Source organism: Buteo buteo, chromosome 3 (assembly GCF_964188355.1).
Source record: "Buteo buteo chromosome 3, bButBut1.hap1.1, whole genome shotgun sequence".
Taxonomy (NCBI): Eukaryota; Metazoa; Chordata; class Aves; order Accipitriformes; family Accipitridae; genus Buteo; species Buteo buteo.
The window spans coordinates 31829219-31849127 of NC_134173.1; the positions used below are offsets into that span (position 1 = coordinate 31829219).

The 19909-nt window shown below is 44.1% G+C and overlaps 1 protein-coding gene across 5 annotated transcripts in view; it reads right to left on the reverse strand.

The window, feature by feature from the left end:
• Window positions 1–19585, reverse strand: part of NOL4 (nucleolar protein 4) — a 195030-nt gene extending 175445 nt beyond the window's left edge. For all 5 annotated transcript variants that reach the window (XM_075023231.1, XM_075023230.1, XM_075023228.1 and 2 more), the window contains exon 1: window positions 19289–19585. In XM_075023231.1, coding sequence (XP_074879332.1) covers window positions 19289–19555 — 267 coding nt within the window. In that variant the 5' untranslated portion in view covers window positions 19556–19585. The remainder of the gene's footprint in view (window positions 1–19288) is intronic.
• Window positions 19586–19909: the final 324 nt, after the last annotated feature.

A 19909-nucleotide genomic window follows, 5' to 3' on the forward strand; every position in this document is an offset into this window, starting at 1 on the left:
ACAAAGATGTTTAAAAAGACCACGCAGACAAGCCCTGCTCCATTCTGTGCAAATAGCCTGTTACAGTACTGTATTTTCAGTGCTACAGTCTTTAAAAGGAAATGACACAGAAATTTCCCATCAAATCAAATAATTTCTAGCATAACTTTTCATTGGGGATATTCTGCATGTATCTTGGAATTTGCTTTCTGGGGAGACATCAGGCACAGCTGCATGTCTGGTAAATATGTGTGTTTGTTTTTTACATATGGGGGTGTGTGAAATTAAATTCAATTTGATTCAATAATACTTTGCTGGCATGGCAAACATTGCCTAAGAAAAAAAAACAGACCCTTGAGGTAGCTGTCACAAGCTGGCACAATGCATTTAGGATGGGGTTTCATTCTGTATCTGGGGTTTTATCCCATCTACCTATTCACCACTACAGCCTGTTTCCTGTCTTGCTCCGTCATTTTTAACAGTAACCTGCCATCTGAGGGTACTTCACAACACAATACCATCATTGCACTCTCCTCCAGGGGTCAGGAATACTTTTTCTTCAGGCTTTTTGACAGACACGTTTTATGATTTCCGATGATGCCCTAAAAAATCTTTCTGAAACTCCCTCAGATTTTGGTTGTTGAAGCAAAAAGGGTTGCTCCATTTAATTTTTTCCTATTAGATTTTCTGGTCCTTTTTTTTTTTTTTGTATCCTTGTTTCCACTTGTAGCTTACAGACATTCCTTCTCCATTCAGTGTATCTGTTTCAGTTCTGCATATTCACTGAAATAAAGAAATCTATTAAGATGACAGCATCCAGTCTAGCATCCTGTTGTTTGCATTCCTCTTTCCCAGACCTCAGTTATACTGGGTATCATGAGTTACAGAGACAGAATCATAAAATCACAGAATCGTTTGGGTTGGAACAGACCTTTAAAGGTCATCTAGTCCAACCCTCCTGCAATGAGCAGGGACATCTTCAACTAGATCAGGTTGCTCAAAGCCCTACCCAACCTGACCTTGAACGTTACCAGAGATGGGGCATCCACAACTTCTCTGGGCAACCTGTTCCACTGTCTCACTACCCTCATCATAAAAAAAGTCTTCCTCGTGTCCAATCTAAATCTACCCTCTTTCAGTTTAAAACTATTGCCCCTTGTCCTATCACTACAGGCCTTGGTAAAAAGTCTCCATCTTTCTTATAACCCCCCTTTAAGTACTAAAAGGCCACAATAAGGTCTCCCAGGAGCTTCCTCTTCTCCAGGCTGAACACCACCAACTCTCTCAGCCTTTCTTCATAGGAGAGCTGTTCCATCCCTCTGATCATTTTCGTGGCCCTCCTCTGGACTGGCTCCAACAGGTCCATGTCTTTCCTGTACTGAGGACTCCAGAGATGGATGCAGTACTCCAGGTGGGGTCTTAGGAGAGCGGAGTAGAGGGGCAGAATCACCCCCCTTGACCTGCTGGCCATGCTTCTTTTTATGGTGGTGGTGATCATAATGGTTTAGAAGGAACCATTATGATTAGCTCAACTGATGTATAACTCAAGCTATACGAAAATCTCTGAATTAATTCCTGCGAGTTATTGATGCTGTAGATATTGCAGCAATGTATTCTGCATTTTTGGTCCCACAGAAGTCAACCTATTAGAATTATGGGCAAGAAATAATGGCATTGATGTTGCTTTCACATTTGATCCTCCTGTGCTCCTGTACTGCAGCAGAAGGAATGCCTCCTGGTTTTGATGAGACGGCACCTGGGAAATACGGTCTTCAGCAAGGCATTTACTAGAATGCTCTCCTTTTCCAGAGCTTGCTTTATGGTACAGCATACTTATGCAATTTTTTTTCGTATTAAGGTTTTACAATCTGATTTGTAAACTTCAGAAACTGAAGCTTCTAGACTCCCCTATTATGAGGCTGAGCTTTATATAATTTAAGATGTATTCAGTGTTCCTATCTCTGTAATTAAATTTTAGTCTGTTTTTGTTATTTTGAGCACCTTCTGAAATTTTTTTCGAAGAGCTTACTAGGCATTATGTTGAAAAGATTCTGCTGAAATTATATCTTCCGTTTTCTCATCTTTCATATTTATGGCCTTTTTTTAAGAATAATTACTTAACTGATATTTCCATTAATGAAATAGGGTATGGAAAATCATTAAATTGGTCTGAAAAATCTTATGATTTAGGAAAAAACACACTTGTTTTGTTTCCTCGGTTCTAAGTCTACAGGGTCTACTTGGGACATTGGCAGAGTTTAAAGTGAAAGTTCTCAAACAGCAGTCTGCAAGACCATTCATCGTTTATAAATCAACAGTATCAGTCTCTAGAACCACACTAACCACTAGCATTTTATACACTCATCAGTCAAAAGGCTGATAATGAAATACCCATGGCCCTTGAGAGATTTTGAGATTTGACAGGGAGTTGTTGCTAAGACTGACAATCTTTTCTATACAGCTATGGGGATTACTAAATGATTTTTGTGTAATTTTTTTAACACAAAAGTAGAATTTTCACAAGCATTTGACTGGAGATGGGATTTTTTAAGAAAAAATGACAAATACCATGGGACTCACAATGAAATTGTAACAGTTGACAAGACTCTATTTTTAAGCTATTTTAACATCTATAAAGGAAGAGAAGGTTTCCTGCTCTTTTTTTACATTAACGTCTTTAGGACACAGATGCGGGTTTGTGGTTAGTTTTTCACAAAGGAATTAAATTTTTATTTTCATGGGTGATGTTATTATTGGTCAGGTATTTTACTATCTTTTTGGGTCTCAGCTATGTTCAGTTAAAGACAATGGGAGTCCTCCAGCTGTATTCGATGATATGCAATCCAGCACTTAGTGAAGCTGATAAAAAGTAGTTATATTATGGCTAAAACAGAAACCTCTTCTAGTACGTGGGGCTAAGGATATTCCTCCTATCCATCCCCTTTTCCCAATTCCTGGGCTGCCCCATTCAGCTACATGGAGGAAGGGGCTCACAAGTCTTCTTTAGAGGGACAGAACTGGCTTTAAAGTATATCATCAGACTAGTATTTGCACATCAGGGACCCAAGACCACATTTTCGTACCATAACGTTTTGACTGCTTGTAATAGCCAGTTTAGTACCTTGAGAGCCAAAAGTTGAGCAACGCTACTTTTCAGCGATAGCTATAACTAAATACTATGCTACATACCATACAGCTACGCCCACGTGGTAAGAGAGTGCCAGGGCTGGTAAGCAAGAGGTGTCTCGAGTGCTGGGTTCTGGCAAAAGCAGAAGTGAGGGTGAACATCAGGAGTGACAGCGGCACAAGGTTTTATTTCCATTCCCTGCACCTCAAGTCATGCCAACCATGACATGTCACTATTTACAGCAAGTAGTTGTAGCTGCCATGCCATTGGGCAGCCCTACATCCGCCAGCAGGGTCTCATGTGGCATCACGTCATGGTACAGTGAATTTACTTGAGAGACTCGGGGCTTGTTTCCAACGACAAGGGCCTCCCTAAGTCAAACCACTAGTTCCTGGAGGCCCGTGATGTCTGCAGGCTATACAGCCATAACGCAAGCGCGCTGCGCGCATCTGGGACCGCCCCAATGAAATAGGTACCTGCCGTATCACCGCGTACACGCACCAGCACCCGTACTCTGCCAGGAACGGGGCAGGCTAGGCGTAGAAATCCACCCATGGCCGCCCATACGACTGCTCAGGACAGAGGAGGGTATCGCCCACCTATCTCCAGCGCTAGCATTACTCCGGGCCCTACCGGTGCCAGCAGCAACCACCACGCTGAGCTGGCACAGGGGATTTCCTGCACTGAAAATACACCGGAGCTGCTATTTTACCTCACGTTATCACCTGCCCGCACGTTTAACCGCGCGGGTGCTGGCTCACGGCTGCCCGGGGCCGGCGGTGCCCACCACGGGGGCACAGGCCGAGGCTCGCCGGCCCGCGGTATGGCGGCAGCGGGCCGGGTCGGACCCCCCCGACGGCGGCCCTTTCTCTGGAGGACTGGCACGGCCTCGCCGCGGGCCCCGGCGGGAGCCAGGCCGGGCTGTGGCGGGGAGCGGGGGGGAGGCGGCACGCGAGAGGCCGATGGCCGGGCGGAGGCCGCTCTGCGCCGCCTCGGCGGCGGCCGCCCAGGTGCTGCGGCAGCCCGTCGCCATGGGAACCGCGCGGCGCGGCGGGGGGGCCGGTGCCGAGGGCGCGGTGGCCGGGCCCGGCCGGGCCCCCCCTCCGCGAGTGGGCGTGAGGAGCGGGTGTGCGAGTGTGTGTGTGTGTGTGTGTCCGTCCCGGCGGTATTTCGCGGTTACCATAGGAACAGGCGGGGGGGGGCGATGGCGGCACAGCCGCACCCTGTCCCCGCTCCCCCCTCCCCCGTGCCCTCAATGCCAGCCCAGGCCCTCAATCAATTCATGGAGCCGCAGCGGCGGCGGAGCCGGCACCGGGCTGGGGTGCGGGCGGGGGGGGGGGGGAGAAGCGGCGGCGCGGCGGCCCCCGCCCCGGTCCCCTCCTCGCCCCTGAGGGAGCCCCCGCACCCAGCTGGCGTCGCGGCCCGGGCTGCCTCCCCGCGGGGCGGCGGCCCCGGACCCCGGGCGGCGGCAGATGGCCCCTCCGCAGCCGGCGCCGCTCCGCGCCCGCCCCAACGCCGTCCCCGGCAAGGGGCGCCCGGGGCGGGCCGCTCCGGAGCACCGGCCGGCGCCGCCGGGAGAGACCCGCGGCCTGCGCAGCGCGGGGAGAAGCCGGAGCGGGGCGGGGGGGGAGGAGGACACCACCACCAACAACAACCACCCAACCCCGCACGGCGCGGCGGTTGTTTACGGCACCATATGGCTGCAGGGGGAGGGGTGAGGGAAATGCCTGCCGGCTGCGAACCGCCGCGCTCATTATGTCCGATGGAGTCACGGTCACCGCGCCGCCCGCCCGCCCCGCAGCCCCGGGGGTGGCGGGGGGGAGTGGGGGGGGGCACGGCACACGCGGCCTCTCAGCGCTTCAGCTCCCGTCACGCACAGATTTTGGGGTACGGCGTGCCCCGGGGCGGAGGGGCTCGGAAAACCCCGCTGTATTGCAAGGGACGGTTTGAGCTTCAGGGAATAAAAATACAGCGGTCTGGCTGGCCTTGCGTTGCCGGTGAGGAAAAAGGCAGCCCCTTCCCCAAAGTGTGCCTCTGTTTCTGTTAAAACCGATGCATATCCTTTGTGTAAAGACGAACGTATGGGATACGGCTCTGCTTTGAATCACAGCGCTGCAACGCTTGAAACGGAAAAGGAAAATACAAAATAAACCTGTCGCCAGTGTTTTCTGTGGCGTGGTTTGAAATGAAAACCTGACCCGTTCCAGGGCGTTTCTGTTGACACGTATTAAGAGTTGGAATTGCAGTTCTGTGCATCAAATGCTACAGTGAGATCCGCAGCAATTAATGCCTTTTTTTTTTTTTTTTTTTTTTTCCAAGCGAGGCAGTCATTCATTTCAGAGCAATCCTTGCGTTGCGGCGCTGATGGAGGCACGCTCCGTGCGGCGCATCCTGCCTCTGGAGAGCTTTCTCGGCTAGGGGCAGGGGAAATGCTCTGAAACAGCTTATGTCTTTCGATGATTCATAAGATAGGTGCTGAACCTCGGTATTATTAGAGAGAGAAAATCCACAGACTATGGGGTCTGATAATAGGCAACTATACTGCTATCCATATTACCTTGTAAAATTGAAGTATTGATCTTTTTAAAGCATGGTTTGCTACTTAGCAGACCAATCCCAGTTCTATTGTAGTCAGTGGGATTTTGCTATTGACTTTACTGGGAACAGGGTTTTGCCTTTAAAATGGTCTATTTCCCATTATTATGGTAATGTCATTCAGCAATTCTTAAAATCGGCCTTCTTGGCCTCGGACATTTTACAAGATTAATTATTTCAGCTCAACTTATTCACCTCATTTCTGCTCATGTCATGTCCAAAGTTTTGTTTAGATAAATAAGATAGATAACTTACTGGTCCAGATGGTTGTGGGTGGATTGGACCTAATAGATTCTCCAGTTACATGTTTTTAAGTTTTCTGTTTTGTTTTTTTTTTTAATTTTACAGAAGCCTAGATTTAGAAACCCATTTGTAGATCTCCTCTTGAGTGCAGCTTAGACTGCATTTGGTTGCTCACCAAAATAGCGTGCCTTCCAAAGAAAGATTAACAATATTAAAATGCAGCCAGCACAGTGAGTGGTTCAGTTCAACGGATGTTACACAAACGGGCTGATCCTACTGCCCATAGATAATATACATTTGAATCTTGGCACCTGCCGTTGGATTGGAATTCAAAATGAGAAACAGCAGGCCTCGAGGTCTGGAAATAAAGGCAACGCAAGGAAAAAACCTGTTCTCTGCCTATTAGTAAATAATAATCTGCAGCAGCAAAGACAAATGACAAGGATCAAGGAAAACTCGTAGTGCTGCAGACATCACATAGATATTGGGGCTATGACACAATGGCGAACACATTCAAATTCAAATTGAGAGGTGTATCTAGCACCTATATTAATTATTTGCATATTTGTATAACAACAAGCTTTTTAGTGTCTAGCAACATTCTGCTTAGCTACTTTCTGCTATATCATGCTGTGATACTCATTAAATTAAATGTTGACTAATAAACTCCAATTTGAAATAAATGCTAGGGAACAGGCATAGAATTTATTAAAAATCTTGCTGAAATCAAATTTCCATGAAAAATACCCCAAAAAATCATGTTCCATCTTCCTCACATTTTCCAGGCAGTTTTAATTGTTAGGTAGTTAGTATCTTAAGGTTGTTCTGTGCTTATAGGTGGCCAACAGGTATGCTTAGCTGCTTAAATACTGGTGTTTTGAAGAAGATCAATAGTAGTTTTATTACCAAATTAACAGGAAACATCAGCCTCCTTTTACCTGGTTTACTTCATTATTGTTGTTGTTATTATTATTATTATTATATGCATGATATGTGTTTTCCGTGCTTATTTTACTTTCCCCAGCCTCCACCTCTCCCAAAGCTGACTTTCTTGCTTTAGGATGAGCTCATAGGGCGCTATTAAGCCAAAGTTTGTTTATAGTTAGTTGATTGGCTTTAACGCTTTACTCCATTTGTTCTCTCATCTCACTTTTCTTCCACTCTTATTAGAAGCAGGATTGCTCTAATGCAAATATAGTTCAAAGAGGGAAAAGGGAATGAGAGCTGAATTCTCCCCATAGCAGATGTCCTAATGCAATATCCGTAGAAAGGGGAGAATACTTAAGCAAACAAACAACCTCAACAGTGTAATTGACAGTGAGTGTGTGTTGTGTATGTTTAGTTGGGAAGAGGACAAGATGAGAGATGCACTTTCAGTTGACAAATATATGGAGAGTTTAAAGGACTAAGATCAAGCCCATTCTCCAGTTTGGTTTTTCCATCCCTAAACAATCAGAATATGGGGACTTCTATAACGGAGAACTGTCTGTACAGTGCATTGCAATGAGTGCAACTCTGGCGTTGCAGAAGATTATAACCAAAGAGGTGGGAGCAGGGTGCTCCTAGTATTATTTTACAGCTGAATTGGGCCTTGCTGTAACTACATCTTTCTAGATATTTTTATACATTTTATAAATATGTCTATACACTTACTAAGCACTGGTCTAGCACATTGGGATATACTGTGGCAAAACAGAGAGCAGTTATGGGTAAATTATTCTTTGCAAATAGTAAAACTTCATCTGAACGTATCCTATTGAGAATTCAGTCATTGCCACCCAGTCAACCGATACCAACTGATCGGGGTGTGGAGTGCACATGGTGGATGCTTTGTGGGTGGACTCCTCCCTTGGGTACTGGCCATTACAAAGACTAAACATCACCCAAGGGCTGCATTATGTCTTCAAAACAGGGGCATAATCTTTGTGCCAAAAAAATGATTCACAGACCTGCTGCTGGTCCTATCCCAGGAGGGCATTTCATCCAGCGCAATTTAGGATGACAGGACTGGTCCTTCAAAGCCTCACAGATTTCAACGGCTTGACTCCTTCCAACTACCTACAGCTACAGTTTTTCAGCTGTTTTGTAGGTCTTAGTTCACTCTTTGGAACTATTAGGCAAAGTACTAGTTCACTTTAAAATATTTTCACATAACCAACTATATTGTACTTTGTGTATTTGCCTGCTTTCAAATTACAGCAAGCATGATAATGCAAATTTGTTAAAATTTTTGAAGTCTGTATATGTGAAAATTTTCCTGACTTTACATTTATTAAGAATTAAATATCTAAAAAACCCACCCTGGTAATTATGTATAAATTCATTAAAGTTCAATGATAAGTTAGAATTCTATTAATTAAAATGTTCTACTTACTTACTATTACTAACAAAATTTGACCCACTTTCTCCTATTTAGGAATGCTTTTTCCTACTCAGTTTTTGAAAGCAGTCCTTTTGTTTCAAGTTGAAACTGTAAGGTTCAGTTAGGAATACAGGTAAAACAATCTTTTCAGTTCCACAGTGTCCTCGAAGTCTGATGTATCTTGCCAAAATTGGGCTGATTTGAAGACGATAATACTAGAATTTGCTATATAGAAGGGCAGATAAAAAGGAAGAAAGTAGTCTTATTTTAATCAGCTTTAGACCCAGCTTTATTTATATTGCTTTATTATTTGCTTCGGTGCAAATTTAACTTCTTGAAAGCTCACCGTATGCCCAATTCAACTCTCAGTTACACCAAAACAATGATAACCAGGCCTTGTGCACTGGTAAAACACAGCAGAGGATCTGTGTAGGTTTTCTAATAAAGCAGGGTCAAAGTACAATGAGTTTACAACATATGTCTTTTTGAGAAGTTCTGGGTTTTGCTGCTGCATCCATACAGAACTTACTATCCCATCTCTTTGTTGGATAAGCCCAAATTGAGACGAAAAAGGGTAAAAGATGTGGTCTGTCTGAACTACAAGTTTTAGACGGATGCCTGGAATTGGAATATAGCACTCATTAAAAGAAGGCTGAGCTGTTTGCTTGCTACAAATGAAATATTTTAGTATTATGGCAACCATGGCTGTGGGGCTTTGCTGAACTCTCAGAATATAAAAAGACAAAGGTTATCAAAAGATGTCATTAAAAAAAAAATTGTGACTATGACTAGATTAAGGGAGAAAAGGAAGAGTTACACTCTTTTTGTTTTCCACTGCAGTTTCTTGAGAAATGCAATGGGACAAGTCATCTAATTATGTCTGCGCCACACTTGCTGGTCAGACTGGTCAAAAGCTAAGTCTTCCAGAAATTGTCATTTGAATGAGCTCATTTCCTCTCATATTTGCAATTAATTCTCTAATAATTCTGCTCTTTGTTTCTTTTCTTCCCACCATAGTAAGAGTTTGGTAACAGTTGCAACAAATACACACAAAAAAACCTAGCACAAGTAGACAAAAATATGGAAGTGAAAACAGCACATTACTTCTCCTCACAAGTGGAGCAAATTGGAAAACGGAGGTGATATACATCGCAAATGTTCTGTGGAAACCACAATACTCTCATGCACCGGTCCACATAGGATAGAGCTGGAGCTCAGAAACTTGATGGTCTCCTTCCTTCCTCCAGACTAGTAATATCAGTACAGCAATGAGCCATAGAAACTGCTACAGCCAAACTGACCAACGAACCATCTAGTCCCAGTCTCCAAGGGAGTCTGCAAAAGTTGTTTCAGAGCTCAGTAACTAGTAAATAAACAAATAAATCCCTAACTGCAGGTGTATTGTGCTATAATGACCAAATTATTTTCCTCTGCTAGCTTCGGCCAACCTAAGAACACATACCTAAAACTTAATGATCTATTCATGAAACAAGAGCATGAAGGCTGAGACCACCAGCAATATTAAAATTCAGTACAAAGGGGAAAGGGCTGAGGAGATGCTGGGATTTCACCACCCTCCACAAGTCTTTCCTTGTGTTGACTCTATGGGCTGGAACATGACTAACCCTGATGATAGACACTTTATAGGAAAACACCTGGCCAGATGCTGCCAGAGACCAGGTAACAGCAAGGCAGCAGGTAAGTGCCATCCCTCACCAATGCCTGCGCTCCCAGGGGCACAGAGCGGGAAGGGCAGGAACATAACCTTGTCCTGACTTCTGCTCCAGCCAGCAAAGCTGAACTGACGTGAAGGGCATACTACATCCTTACAACAGCCACGGAACTATCATTCTCTTGTAAAATCCTTGGAAGAAATTTTGGCTGAATCAATCAGAGTTTCTCTAGGGGCTGCAATGCAGACTTTCCACTCCCAACACTGCGGGTTATGAAACAATGGCCTAGCTTTGAATTTACCTTTTGAGATGGTTGTCAAAAGAGTCGTAGAAGATGGAGTAGGAATAAAAAGGGTGGCTGCTGAATTTTCAATCTCTGCTGTTCATCAATATTTACACCACACCATTTCTCTCAGCTTCTTTCTACCTCTTTACATGTCTGTTTTCTACTGTGCATGTTCTTTAACGTTCATCTTTCTGGGTGATATAACCATTAAAATCTATTTCTCTTATAAGTACCCCTTTTCTTTAATTAGCTTAGTTACCTTCCCTGGACCTCTCATCTATCATGACCTTTTAGAGATGAGGTAAATACACTAAACATGTTATTAAAGGCGAGGACATACCATTTAATTAATGAGAACAGTAAGTTTTCAATATTATTCTCTACACTTTTCCTAATGCCGTTTTTTTATATACCTGCTATGCTTACTGAAGAGATGCTTATTGATTTGTTTGAAATTATTCCTAAATATTTCCCTTAAGATGTTATACTAATTCTATACATTTTACATGTGATTGAAAAGCTTGAATTCTTCCTTTTCTTTCAAAAAGCTAATGTCACAATGGCATAAAATGTAAATTATCTGGCAATGGTCTGTAGGGAATTCTGCCTGCCATGATTTCTTCTTTTTTCCTTTGTTATGATATTTCTATTTTCCCTCCCATTCTTCCTTGACTTGCTTAACCTAATTAATTTGCATTTCCATCCAGTGTTGAAACTTCTTCATTTGTCTCAGTTTATGTGTGTATATGTATATGTATGTACTTATTGTGTGTGTATATACGCGCATCGGACTGCATTTGTATAGCTCTCAAACACTTCCTATGGTTTCCCAACTCTTCACCAGCTTTAATTTGTCACATAGCCAAAGTTTCAACCCTGCTTTAATAAAGTCAGTATCAGATTGGTTTCATTTCAGAAGGAAGCCAGAAGCAAAGTTTCACCTGAAAACTGTTTCCAAAAGACTTCTGAACATGACAGGCTAGAGGAACATAATTAACCCTTACAAAATCCAAACTAGTTGCACCAACCAGGTACAGTTCATATTGACACTTAACAACTCTATTTTTAATGATTTTCTTATTGCCTTTTTTTTTTCTGGTGTTGAAATATGGTTCACTGGTCTGTCATTTCTATGAGCTATCTTTACCACCTTGTTTTTTCTCTTTCTAGTACATTTTTTGCCATCCTCCAGTATCATTGCCATATATAGTGGCAAATGACAGATTTTAATAATGTTTTAGTTACTTCATTCTTCAGTGTTCTTGGATTTGTATTAGTCCTGGTGATGCACTGCAGTTTAATACCTTGACTTTCTATCATCTCTTTTTTTATTTCTCTATTTCTGGCCGGTCTTCAGTTTCATCACCTGAGAAATGTAAACCCAGGACAGGTATTTCCTCATTGCCTACAACAGAGAAGATACACGCTGAAAAATGAAGTTCTGTGAAACCTTTTTATGCTCCTTGTCTTTCCTGTCTGCTGAAACCTCTGGCCATACCTTAGCTGTTCTTCTCTTACTGTATCTCAATACTTGTACAGTTACTTACTTGTTACTCATCTTCTATCAGCTCAGGCTAGTGAGCATTAGCCCATTCACAAGTTTGATTTCCCATCTGCTAACACAATGCTACTTTACCCTACAGGTAGGTCATGATTTAGTGGCAGCTACTTCAGCTCTGGATCTGCCTTGAACAAAAGTTTTCTACAAAATCCACCTGGCAGTATTGGTAGTGGTATTAGTCCAGAGGCAACAAAGAGAGCAATCACATGATGTACCCATTTAAAAGTTGTATGGTGAGTTAGAGTCATAAGTCATTTAAGTGCAAGTGACCTCACCTCTTAAATTTTCCTCACTACAGTCAAAATGTTATAGCATCCATGTCTTGTCATATTAAAAACTCTGGGGTAACAAAATTTACAAAACTTTCAGACACACAGACCTTACTGGCAATGTAATATGTAAAACCTCTCATTTCCCAGAGGAGCTTAATTACAGGCTCTCAAGTGAAAAAGGTTGAATGAGTTTCATCCTAGGCTCAAGTAGGTCATTTAATAAAAATTGTCCTTCCAAGTCTATACAGAATATTTATTTCTGAAAAAGTCTTTACTTGAGGTTAAGTCTAACATAGATCAGATTTATTAAGTAAAATGTTCACTACAGATAGCCCCTTAAGTTGAAGAGTATCCACATATACAACTAAATGGTTCAAACCCTACAATTCAATTTCAACAACTAGCTGTAATCCCTGCAGATGCACATAGTAACTGTCAGGGTTTGCAGCTTGCAGAGTTATTGAATAAGCAGTTAGAAGCCTGTACAACTGTCTGTGATAAAGTTGATCATGGCTAAGAAAATCCATTTGCATCCAGAAGAATGCTCAATGCCATAACTTGGAGCAAGTCTCTCCTGGATATTGGCAGTGCCTACCTGGATATTTTATGTTTATAAACCATGAAAAAATACCTTGCTAGTGGAACTGTAAGGTTTCAAGGCTCATCTATTTAAATAGAACAAAAAGGTAATTTAAGAAAGCTACAGGATCACTTTCAGTGCTGCTGCAGGACAATGCAAACAACTCTCATGCACCAGTTAATACCTCCTGAGTTTTCTGAAGTCAGAGAGGCTTCTGGCAGGTTTAAAATGACATAACAAGATAAAAACATCTTTTACGTCCTTGAAAGCTCTACTCATTTTGGAGGCTGTGTTGACCAGGGTCAACCTACTCAACAAGGAACAAAAGATTCCTGTGATGCTCTGTGGTGCATGGGAGGCTGCAGAATCTGGTATGATGCTCCTGGAGAGTGTTTCCTGTCATGCTGTCTCATGATCTTTCTCCGCATCTACCTCATTTATATCTCTCCTCAACATTTGCCCTGCTTGTTTTGTTCCTCTTTTACCAGCAAACTCTCAACAGGTGTATCCTGCATATGGGGAAAGATCAGGACCCAAATAGCTTCCTTCAGAGCAAACCCAATAGCTGCTGGTTGCCTCCTTTCAGCAGCAGACCAAAAAATGCACGGTTCAATGTCAGCCGATTTTAATTTATTTCTGTAGCATAAAATGAAATTTGAATCATAAACTCCATTAACATTCATCCAGCACTAGCACTAGCCCTGTTCCCCCAGGGCCCTGTTTGCATGATAAGCCCTTTCTACATGGAGTCCTTCTGTGCCCATATGTATGTAGTCTCTCCGGACTATGTCTCCTTTGTGTCTAGATCATTGAACAAGAGCAATTGTGATCACCCCAGAAGTTAGGGAAAGAAACTTTCTCTGTAAAAAGATCAGGAAAAGTCCCATTATGCTGTACTGATGCCCATCAGCCCATTTTAGCACTCACCTGCTAGCAAATGCCTGCTTATTTCCTACTGATCACGTAGCTATGTAGCCACAGAAACAACAGTAGGTATATCTAAAGAAAATCAGGGCTGAAGTGTCTGAGCTGGAGTCCCTACCACACTGCATCATGACTGAATCCAGTGCAGCTTTGCTGACAAGAGGCTGAGGTAAGACAGCGAAGAACCAAGTTCACTGTTGCCTCAGTCTTCTCGGCAAAGGTTCATAGCAGCATGAAAATTAAAGTGCGATGTTTTATTTTGTATGACTGGAAAGATTGGGGCTTTTGAGCTACAAGCCTGGCCTTTACCAGGGGATAGCACTGAATCTGTCGTCCTGTCTCATTATATGCATGGGATGGATGTATCAGTAGTAGGTTTTGTTATGATATTGCTACACCCTATTTAATGTTTCTAAAGTATCGTTAACAGTTTCTAGTGTTACAGAAGCAGCACTTTAAAATGCTCCCTCTTTAAAAATTTGCTCTCTTTGGCTCATAGTTCTTTGGAAAATTCTAGCTCAACATTGTTACCAAGAAATCTCAGATCTTGTCTCCCTTTGCCTCTCTCTCACACAGGCACATGGACATGGCGTCTTACATATGGCCACTTGAACATCTTTAAGTTTCAGGACAGGGTTATTCTCTTTATTCATGAACACTTCACTGAATGCCTGCATGGCAGAGTTGCCAACTAAACCGGTTTTGTTCCATCTGCTATGACCATTTTCCAGCACTGTCTGTCTGATTCACCAGCATCCCTCCTCACTGAGTCCACTGGGAGGTCTGCAAATGGCAGGGCAGAGGCTGCGGGTAACCGGAGGAGACGAAGCTCTGCAGACCTGAACAGGGGTTAAGGAAAATGTGGTGGGCAGTTAAAACAGGGTGGATATGGCAAGGCTCAAATACCACTTCTGAGCCTGGAAGGTGCATTTAACGGGACTGTAAACTACCGCAGAATTGTACCTTGGGATAAATTGTAGCTCACCCTCATCATCACCTTTCTGTGGTACTTACTGCCATTATGTGTTGGCAGTTTGGTAGGCTACAGAGCTACCAATATATATTTGACAAACACTTTTATTCATTTTTTATATTGATGGCTACAAAAATGGGGAGGAATGCAATGAAGCAAAGCTGCATATTTTCAGATCACTATAAAATACCCTAAAACAATGAACAATTTAAAACATAATTTAAAGCACCGTATTTTGACATATAAGCTATCTATACTGTGATCTGTTTCTTCTATTGTTCATAAACAAAGTCATTTATACAAAATCAAACGAACCATAAAGTCATACGTCCCCCTCCTATTCTTCACCACTAACAGAACAAGAGGTGGGCTGGGATGCAGCCTGTTCCACAGAACTGACTGGCCTGTAATCTTAAATCCTAAATCCTGTAATCAGATTCAGTAGTAGAGCCCTGCACCTGCAAAGACCCTCACTGGTCTGCTGGCAGCAATCGAAGAGGTACCAGATCCTTCCGGAGGATCTAAAGATTTAACTAAACTGAACAAAATTTGGTTTCTGAATAAAAAGTTCATTCTATGCTTATAGTTGGAAAATATAGAAGACGACACAGGAAAATTCATACATTAGGCTTGAGATTTCATTAAAGTCAGTGGAGTCATTCCAAATTAATAATGACATAAAAGCAATCTGAACTTGGCCTTTGAGGTTATATTCTATTAGTTTGCTAATACCATGTAAATTCTGTATGTGAGAGGTATCCTGCAGTCATCTTGGCGCTTCTTTTTTACAGGAAAGTTCTGCTTAGAATCTGCTGATACACCTTGGGCCATTATTTTAGAATTTATTTTTAAATTGAGACTGATTTTAGGAGCCATATTTGTGTCTATGGACAACATCAAGCAAGAGAAAGAAAAGTGGTGAAAAGAAATTTGTTTTCAAGTTGCCAATCGATAAACAGTTTCAGTTAAAGAAATATGCAGAAAATACACACCAAAAAATCCACCATAAAAATCATGTATACCATTGGAAAAGATAGTATACTAGAAATATTAGTTCCACGACTCCTGATGGATTGCAAGTACCAACCATTAAAAGTCGATACTGTCAGCCATGTGGCAAATTTATTGGCCTAACACGTTTATACAGTGTGTCTAGGTTAGGTATAATTTCACTACTTTCATAAAGCCCAGCTTGGGCTTAATGAAAGAAAACCTACAGTGGTAACAGGAGCAATCTGCAAAGTTGCAGAAGTGAGATACTCACTGGGTTGCATATAGGAATACCTTACTGCGTGTTGTCCCACTCCGGACCTAAAATGGCTGTTTTGCAGGCGATGTTGTTGCCTGGTGACCAAAAGTGCATCTCCTAGGCCACAGAGGGATGTGAACATTCAGAAATTGATTTGTTCCTGTTGCTCTTGAGGAGACCATACCCGTAAAATAGATTAGGCCAGCACATAATCATCTATGCATTCTCCTTGCTGGCATGCTTAAACTTGATATTGAAGGTAGGCCTGTGATTTTGAGCTACTTCCCAACCAGGCAAGGGAAAAACAGAATAATACCTCATGCGCTACTGCCCACAGAATATGACAGTAGACCAAGCCTCAGCTACTGTGAGACTGCAAGACACCCCTGCTTCAATTAAGTCTGTGTTGTACATCTAGCCTGTTCCGGTGCAACCTCCCAGTTGCTATCAGGCTCTCTTTCTTTCATTAGAATCAAGTAGTTAATTAGCCCCAGCCTGTCCTCTCTCCTTCTCTCTTTCCCTTTAACGCAGCAGTAATGATGTCTAATTACCAGCAGCAGTGGATTACAGCACCATCAGGAGCAAATCTCTCTGGCTGACAGCAAAGCTGAGCAGCAAATCTTAAACCTTCAAGGAGAGAATAATTCCTAATGAAGTATTTGAATATTTGCTTATTTTTGACCAGCTTGTGACTGTAGAGTCCAACTTGTAATTTCATCCATCCTGTTACTGCAGAGGGAGCGCTCATGCTGCCAGCAGTGATTAATATTAAATTGAAATTACTTTTACCTATGGTGAGATCAAGTGATGGACAAGAAGAGGGAGAGGATGAGGGAGAGATTCACAGTTTGGGGATCTTCTACTCTTTGTGGCTCTCTCTGCGGACTGGACAGGCTCAAATGTATGGGATAACAATGAGAGAGAAAAAAAACCAAACAGTGGGGATGTTTCTAAATGGTCATAAATTAATAAACTCTTAAATAATTAGTAAGAATTAAAGAAATGAGAGAATGGGCTTTCAAGGCTTACAAACAATTACTGTCTGATGAAAATCCCATCTTTCCCCCCGGTAACTTATCATTCCTGGCGGGTTGAAACCCTAGGCCTCTTGAAGTCAAAAGGAGCTTTGCCACTGGCTTTCTGTGGGCCAGGGGCTGCATCCCTGTCACGTCAAAGGGGTTGTTTCTGAGCCTTCAGCACCTGGCAGGTGCTGCCCCTGCCCTGGCAACAGCTCATACAAACCATGGCCACCCGACTTAAATACTCCTCTGCCTCCTGTGATGGGATAGTGACACCAGATTCACGGGTTTAGGAGAGGGGGCAGCATTTGTTTCTCAGAGCTGAATGTTGTATGAGAGTGCTGAGTGTCACCTTTTCTCATTTATGTTGGATAACAGATTGATGTTGGCCAGCAGGAGGGAATTTTACCTATATGCAAGACCTTTTCTGTAAGGGTTTATATGTCATTGTTCAAGTAATGTACTGATATTCAGGACAGGTCATGCTAACTTTCCTTTCTTGATTTTATTAGCAAGCATCCTTATTTTATTAGGATTTAAAAATTTTGATTATTTGATCTGAAAATAAACTAGAAGAGGGGATGCAAGGTGGCACTCTAGGCTTTCATGGCCTAGCAAAGGTGAGAGAAAATAGACAAGCTGATCGCCACTGAGTCTTGTGTTTCAGGGGCCCAGAACAGCACCTAATTTTTTAAATTCTATCAAGTGAAATATAGGTTAGCCTTTTTATTTAGTAGTGTAGTCAATGTAATTAAAAAAAAATACTGAATTTGCTTACAGTTTTGAGCCTGCAGTGAAAAGGGTAGTCTTAGGAACAAACGATCTTGCCTACTGGATCTCCAAAATTATTATTTCAGTAAGTAGAAGAGACATTAAAAAATATCGACCTAATTGGAGACTTCTGCTTTAGACAACATTTTCGTTATAAATTGTATCTACAGTACCCTCTGGGGTCAGAGATTAGCAATCGGTCATCTAATGGTAGAACAGAAATCTGCCAAATAACCTGAAGGTTAGGCAGACCTAGAACATTTTGGTGAATAAAAACCATAGAGAGGGAACAAACTCTGTCCAGAGCTTCTCTTTCACTTTCCATCTTCATATTTGTAAACTCCTTAAAATTAATTTCCCACCTCTGCCTCCTCGCAGGCATGACGGCGCTGATGACAAGGGGGCAAATACAAGCCGGCCCCTGGGAATGCCCAGGTTTATGACTTCAGCGAGGCAGAGAGCGGCAGATTTCCCCGGCAGCCTACGTCACAACCCAACCCAGAATACTTTCCAAGAAGCCCCCTTTGCTGCGCCACCCAGCAGCCTTCCCGTTAGGTCAGAATAAGCTACCACTCACAAAAAAAAAAAAAAAAAAAAAAAAAAGGAAAGAGAGAGAGAATATTGCTCACCCAAGCCAAATGCCCAGGCAGAGATATTTTTAATTGCCGGGTTTCCGTTCTCGGCTCCCCCTTCCCCATCCGCCCCACGCACAGACAAAAGAAGCTTAGCTTGCGTGACCCAGAGCGTAAGAAGTAAGAATAATGGTACATTTAAGAGAGTTCAATAGGCAAAACCTACTTGCAGCCAACAGTCCCCATCTTCTTACATAGGAAAATCTGTCGCTTCTGCCACCACCAAGCATAATAGCTCTCCCGCTGTCAGACCTGCACCGAGCTCTGCAGCTCCAGCGCCTGCCGGGGGATGCCACGCTAGCCTAGCGCATCAAATTGAGTTTTAAGCCTTATGGCTGCGAGACCCGTGCAACCCTCAGCAAGAGGAACAAAATAACACCCTTCCTTCGGTCATGCGGAACCCTCTCTCCCTTTGTTGAGCATCCATCCTCTCCCCCCGCCGCCGTTACTATCGCAGCCGGCGCTTCCCAGCCAGCCGGGGACAGTCGTGCCGCTCGGCGGCTCAAGGGCTGCGGGCTAACAATAAAAAAATAATTAAGAAAAAAAAAAAAAACAAACCCAACAACCGATATCCCGGGGAAACCCCCCCCAAATCACCGACCGGCGCCACGCTTGGCTTTGTGCCAGGCAGGCTACCCCCGTGCGCTATCGATCAGCCCCGCCGGCGGCGGGGGGCCGCTGCCCGGGGCGGCGGGGCCCGGCACAATGGCCGGAGCGGCGGCGGCGGCGGCGGGACAATAGCCCACCCCAAACCCGCCGCGGCGGCCCGGAGGGGGACGGGGGGGACGGGGGGGACGAGGAGGACGAGGAGGAGAACGACACCGACCCGGCAGGGTGTGTTGTGCGCACGATCGCTTTAAATAAAAGGACCCACAAAGACCTCGGCGGTGTATAATGTGACAGGCAAACGCAACATGGTGATGATGACTTGGGGGAAGAGGGAGGAAGGAGCCAACTGTGGCTGCGGCTCCCCCTGTGCCTCTCGCTCCCGGAGCGGGCTGCAGCGGCCGACATAGAACAAGGAAGACAATTCTCTACTAACCGTGGTTTTGACTGGCACGTACAGCACTTGCTTCCCTCCTCCAGCACCACCACTGACCTCGTCCGAGTTGCCGAGCTGGAAGCCTTTAGATTTGACCCAGAATTTGAATTTGGCATTATCCGTGGAGCTCGACTCGGAGCCGTTCAGGAGCTGGACGATCCGGTCGTATTTTTTACGGGTCACCGTCTTGGTTTTTCCTGAGTCCCCGTAAGTCCTGAGACACCAGTCTTGAAACTGGCGGTACATGTCCCGGTCGCCGCTCTCCATAATCTCCTAGTACACACACGCACACATGCACACGCCGGGGCGCACACACACACACACACTCGCACACTCACTCACTCACACACTCACACGCACACACACAGACACGCGCGCACACACGCGCGCACACACGCACACGCCGCCCCGCCGCGGGCCGGGGTGCGGGGCCGGGCCGCCCCGCCGCACTTTGCACCTGTTCACCCAGCGCTCATGAAAAATGCATCCAGCTCCGAGCCGGGGCGAAGGAGGTCCCGGTGCAGGCAGATCCCAGCGGGGTTTTTTTTGTTGTTGTTGTTGTTGTGGTGGTGGTGGTTCGGGGGGGTGGGGGGGCCGGGAGGGGGATGGGTGAGGGGGGGC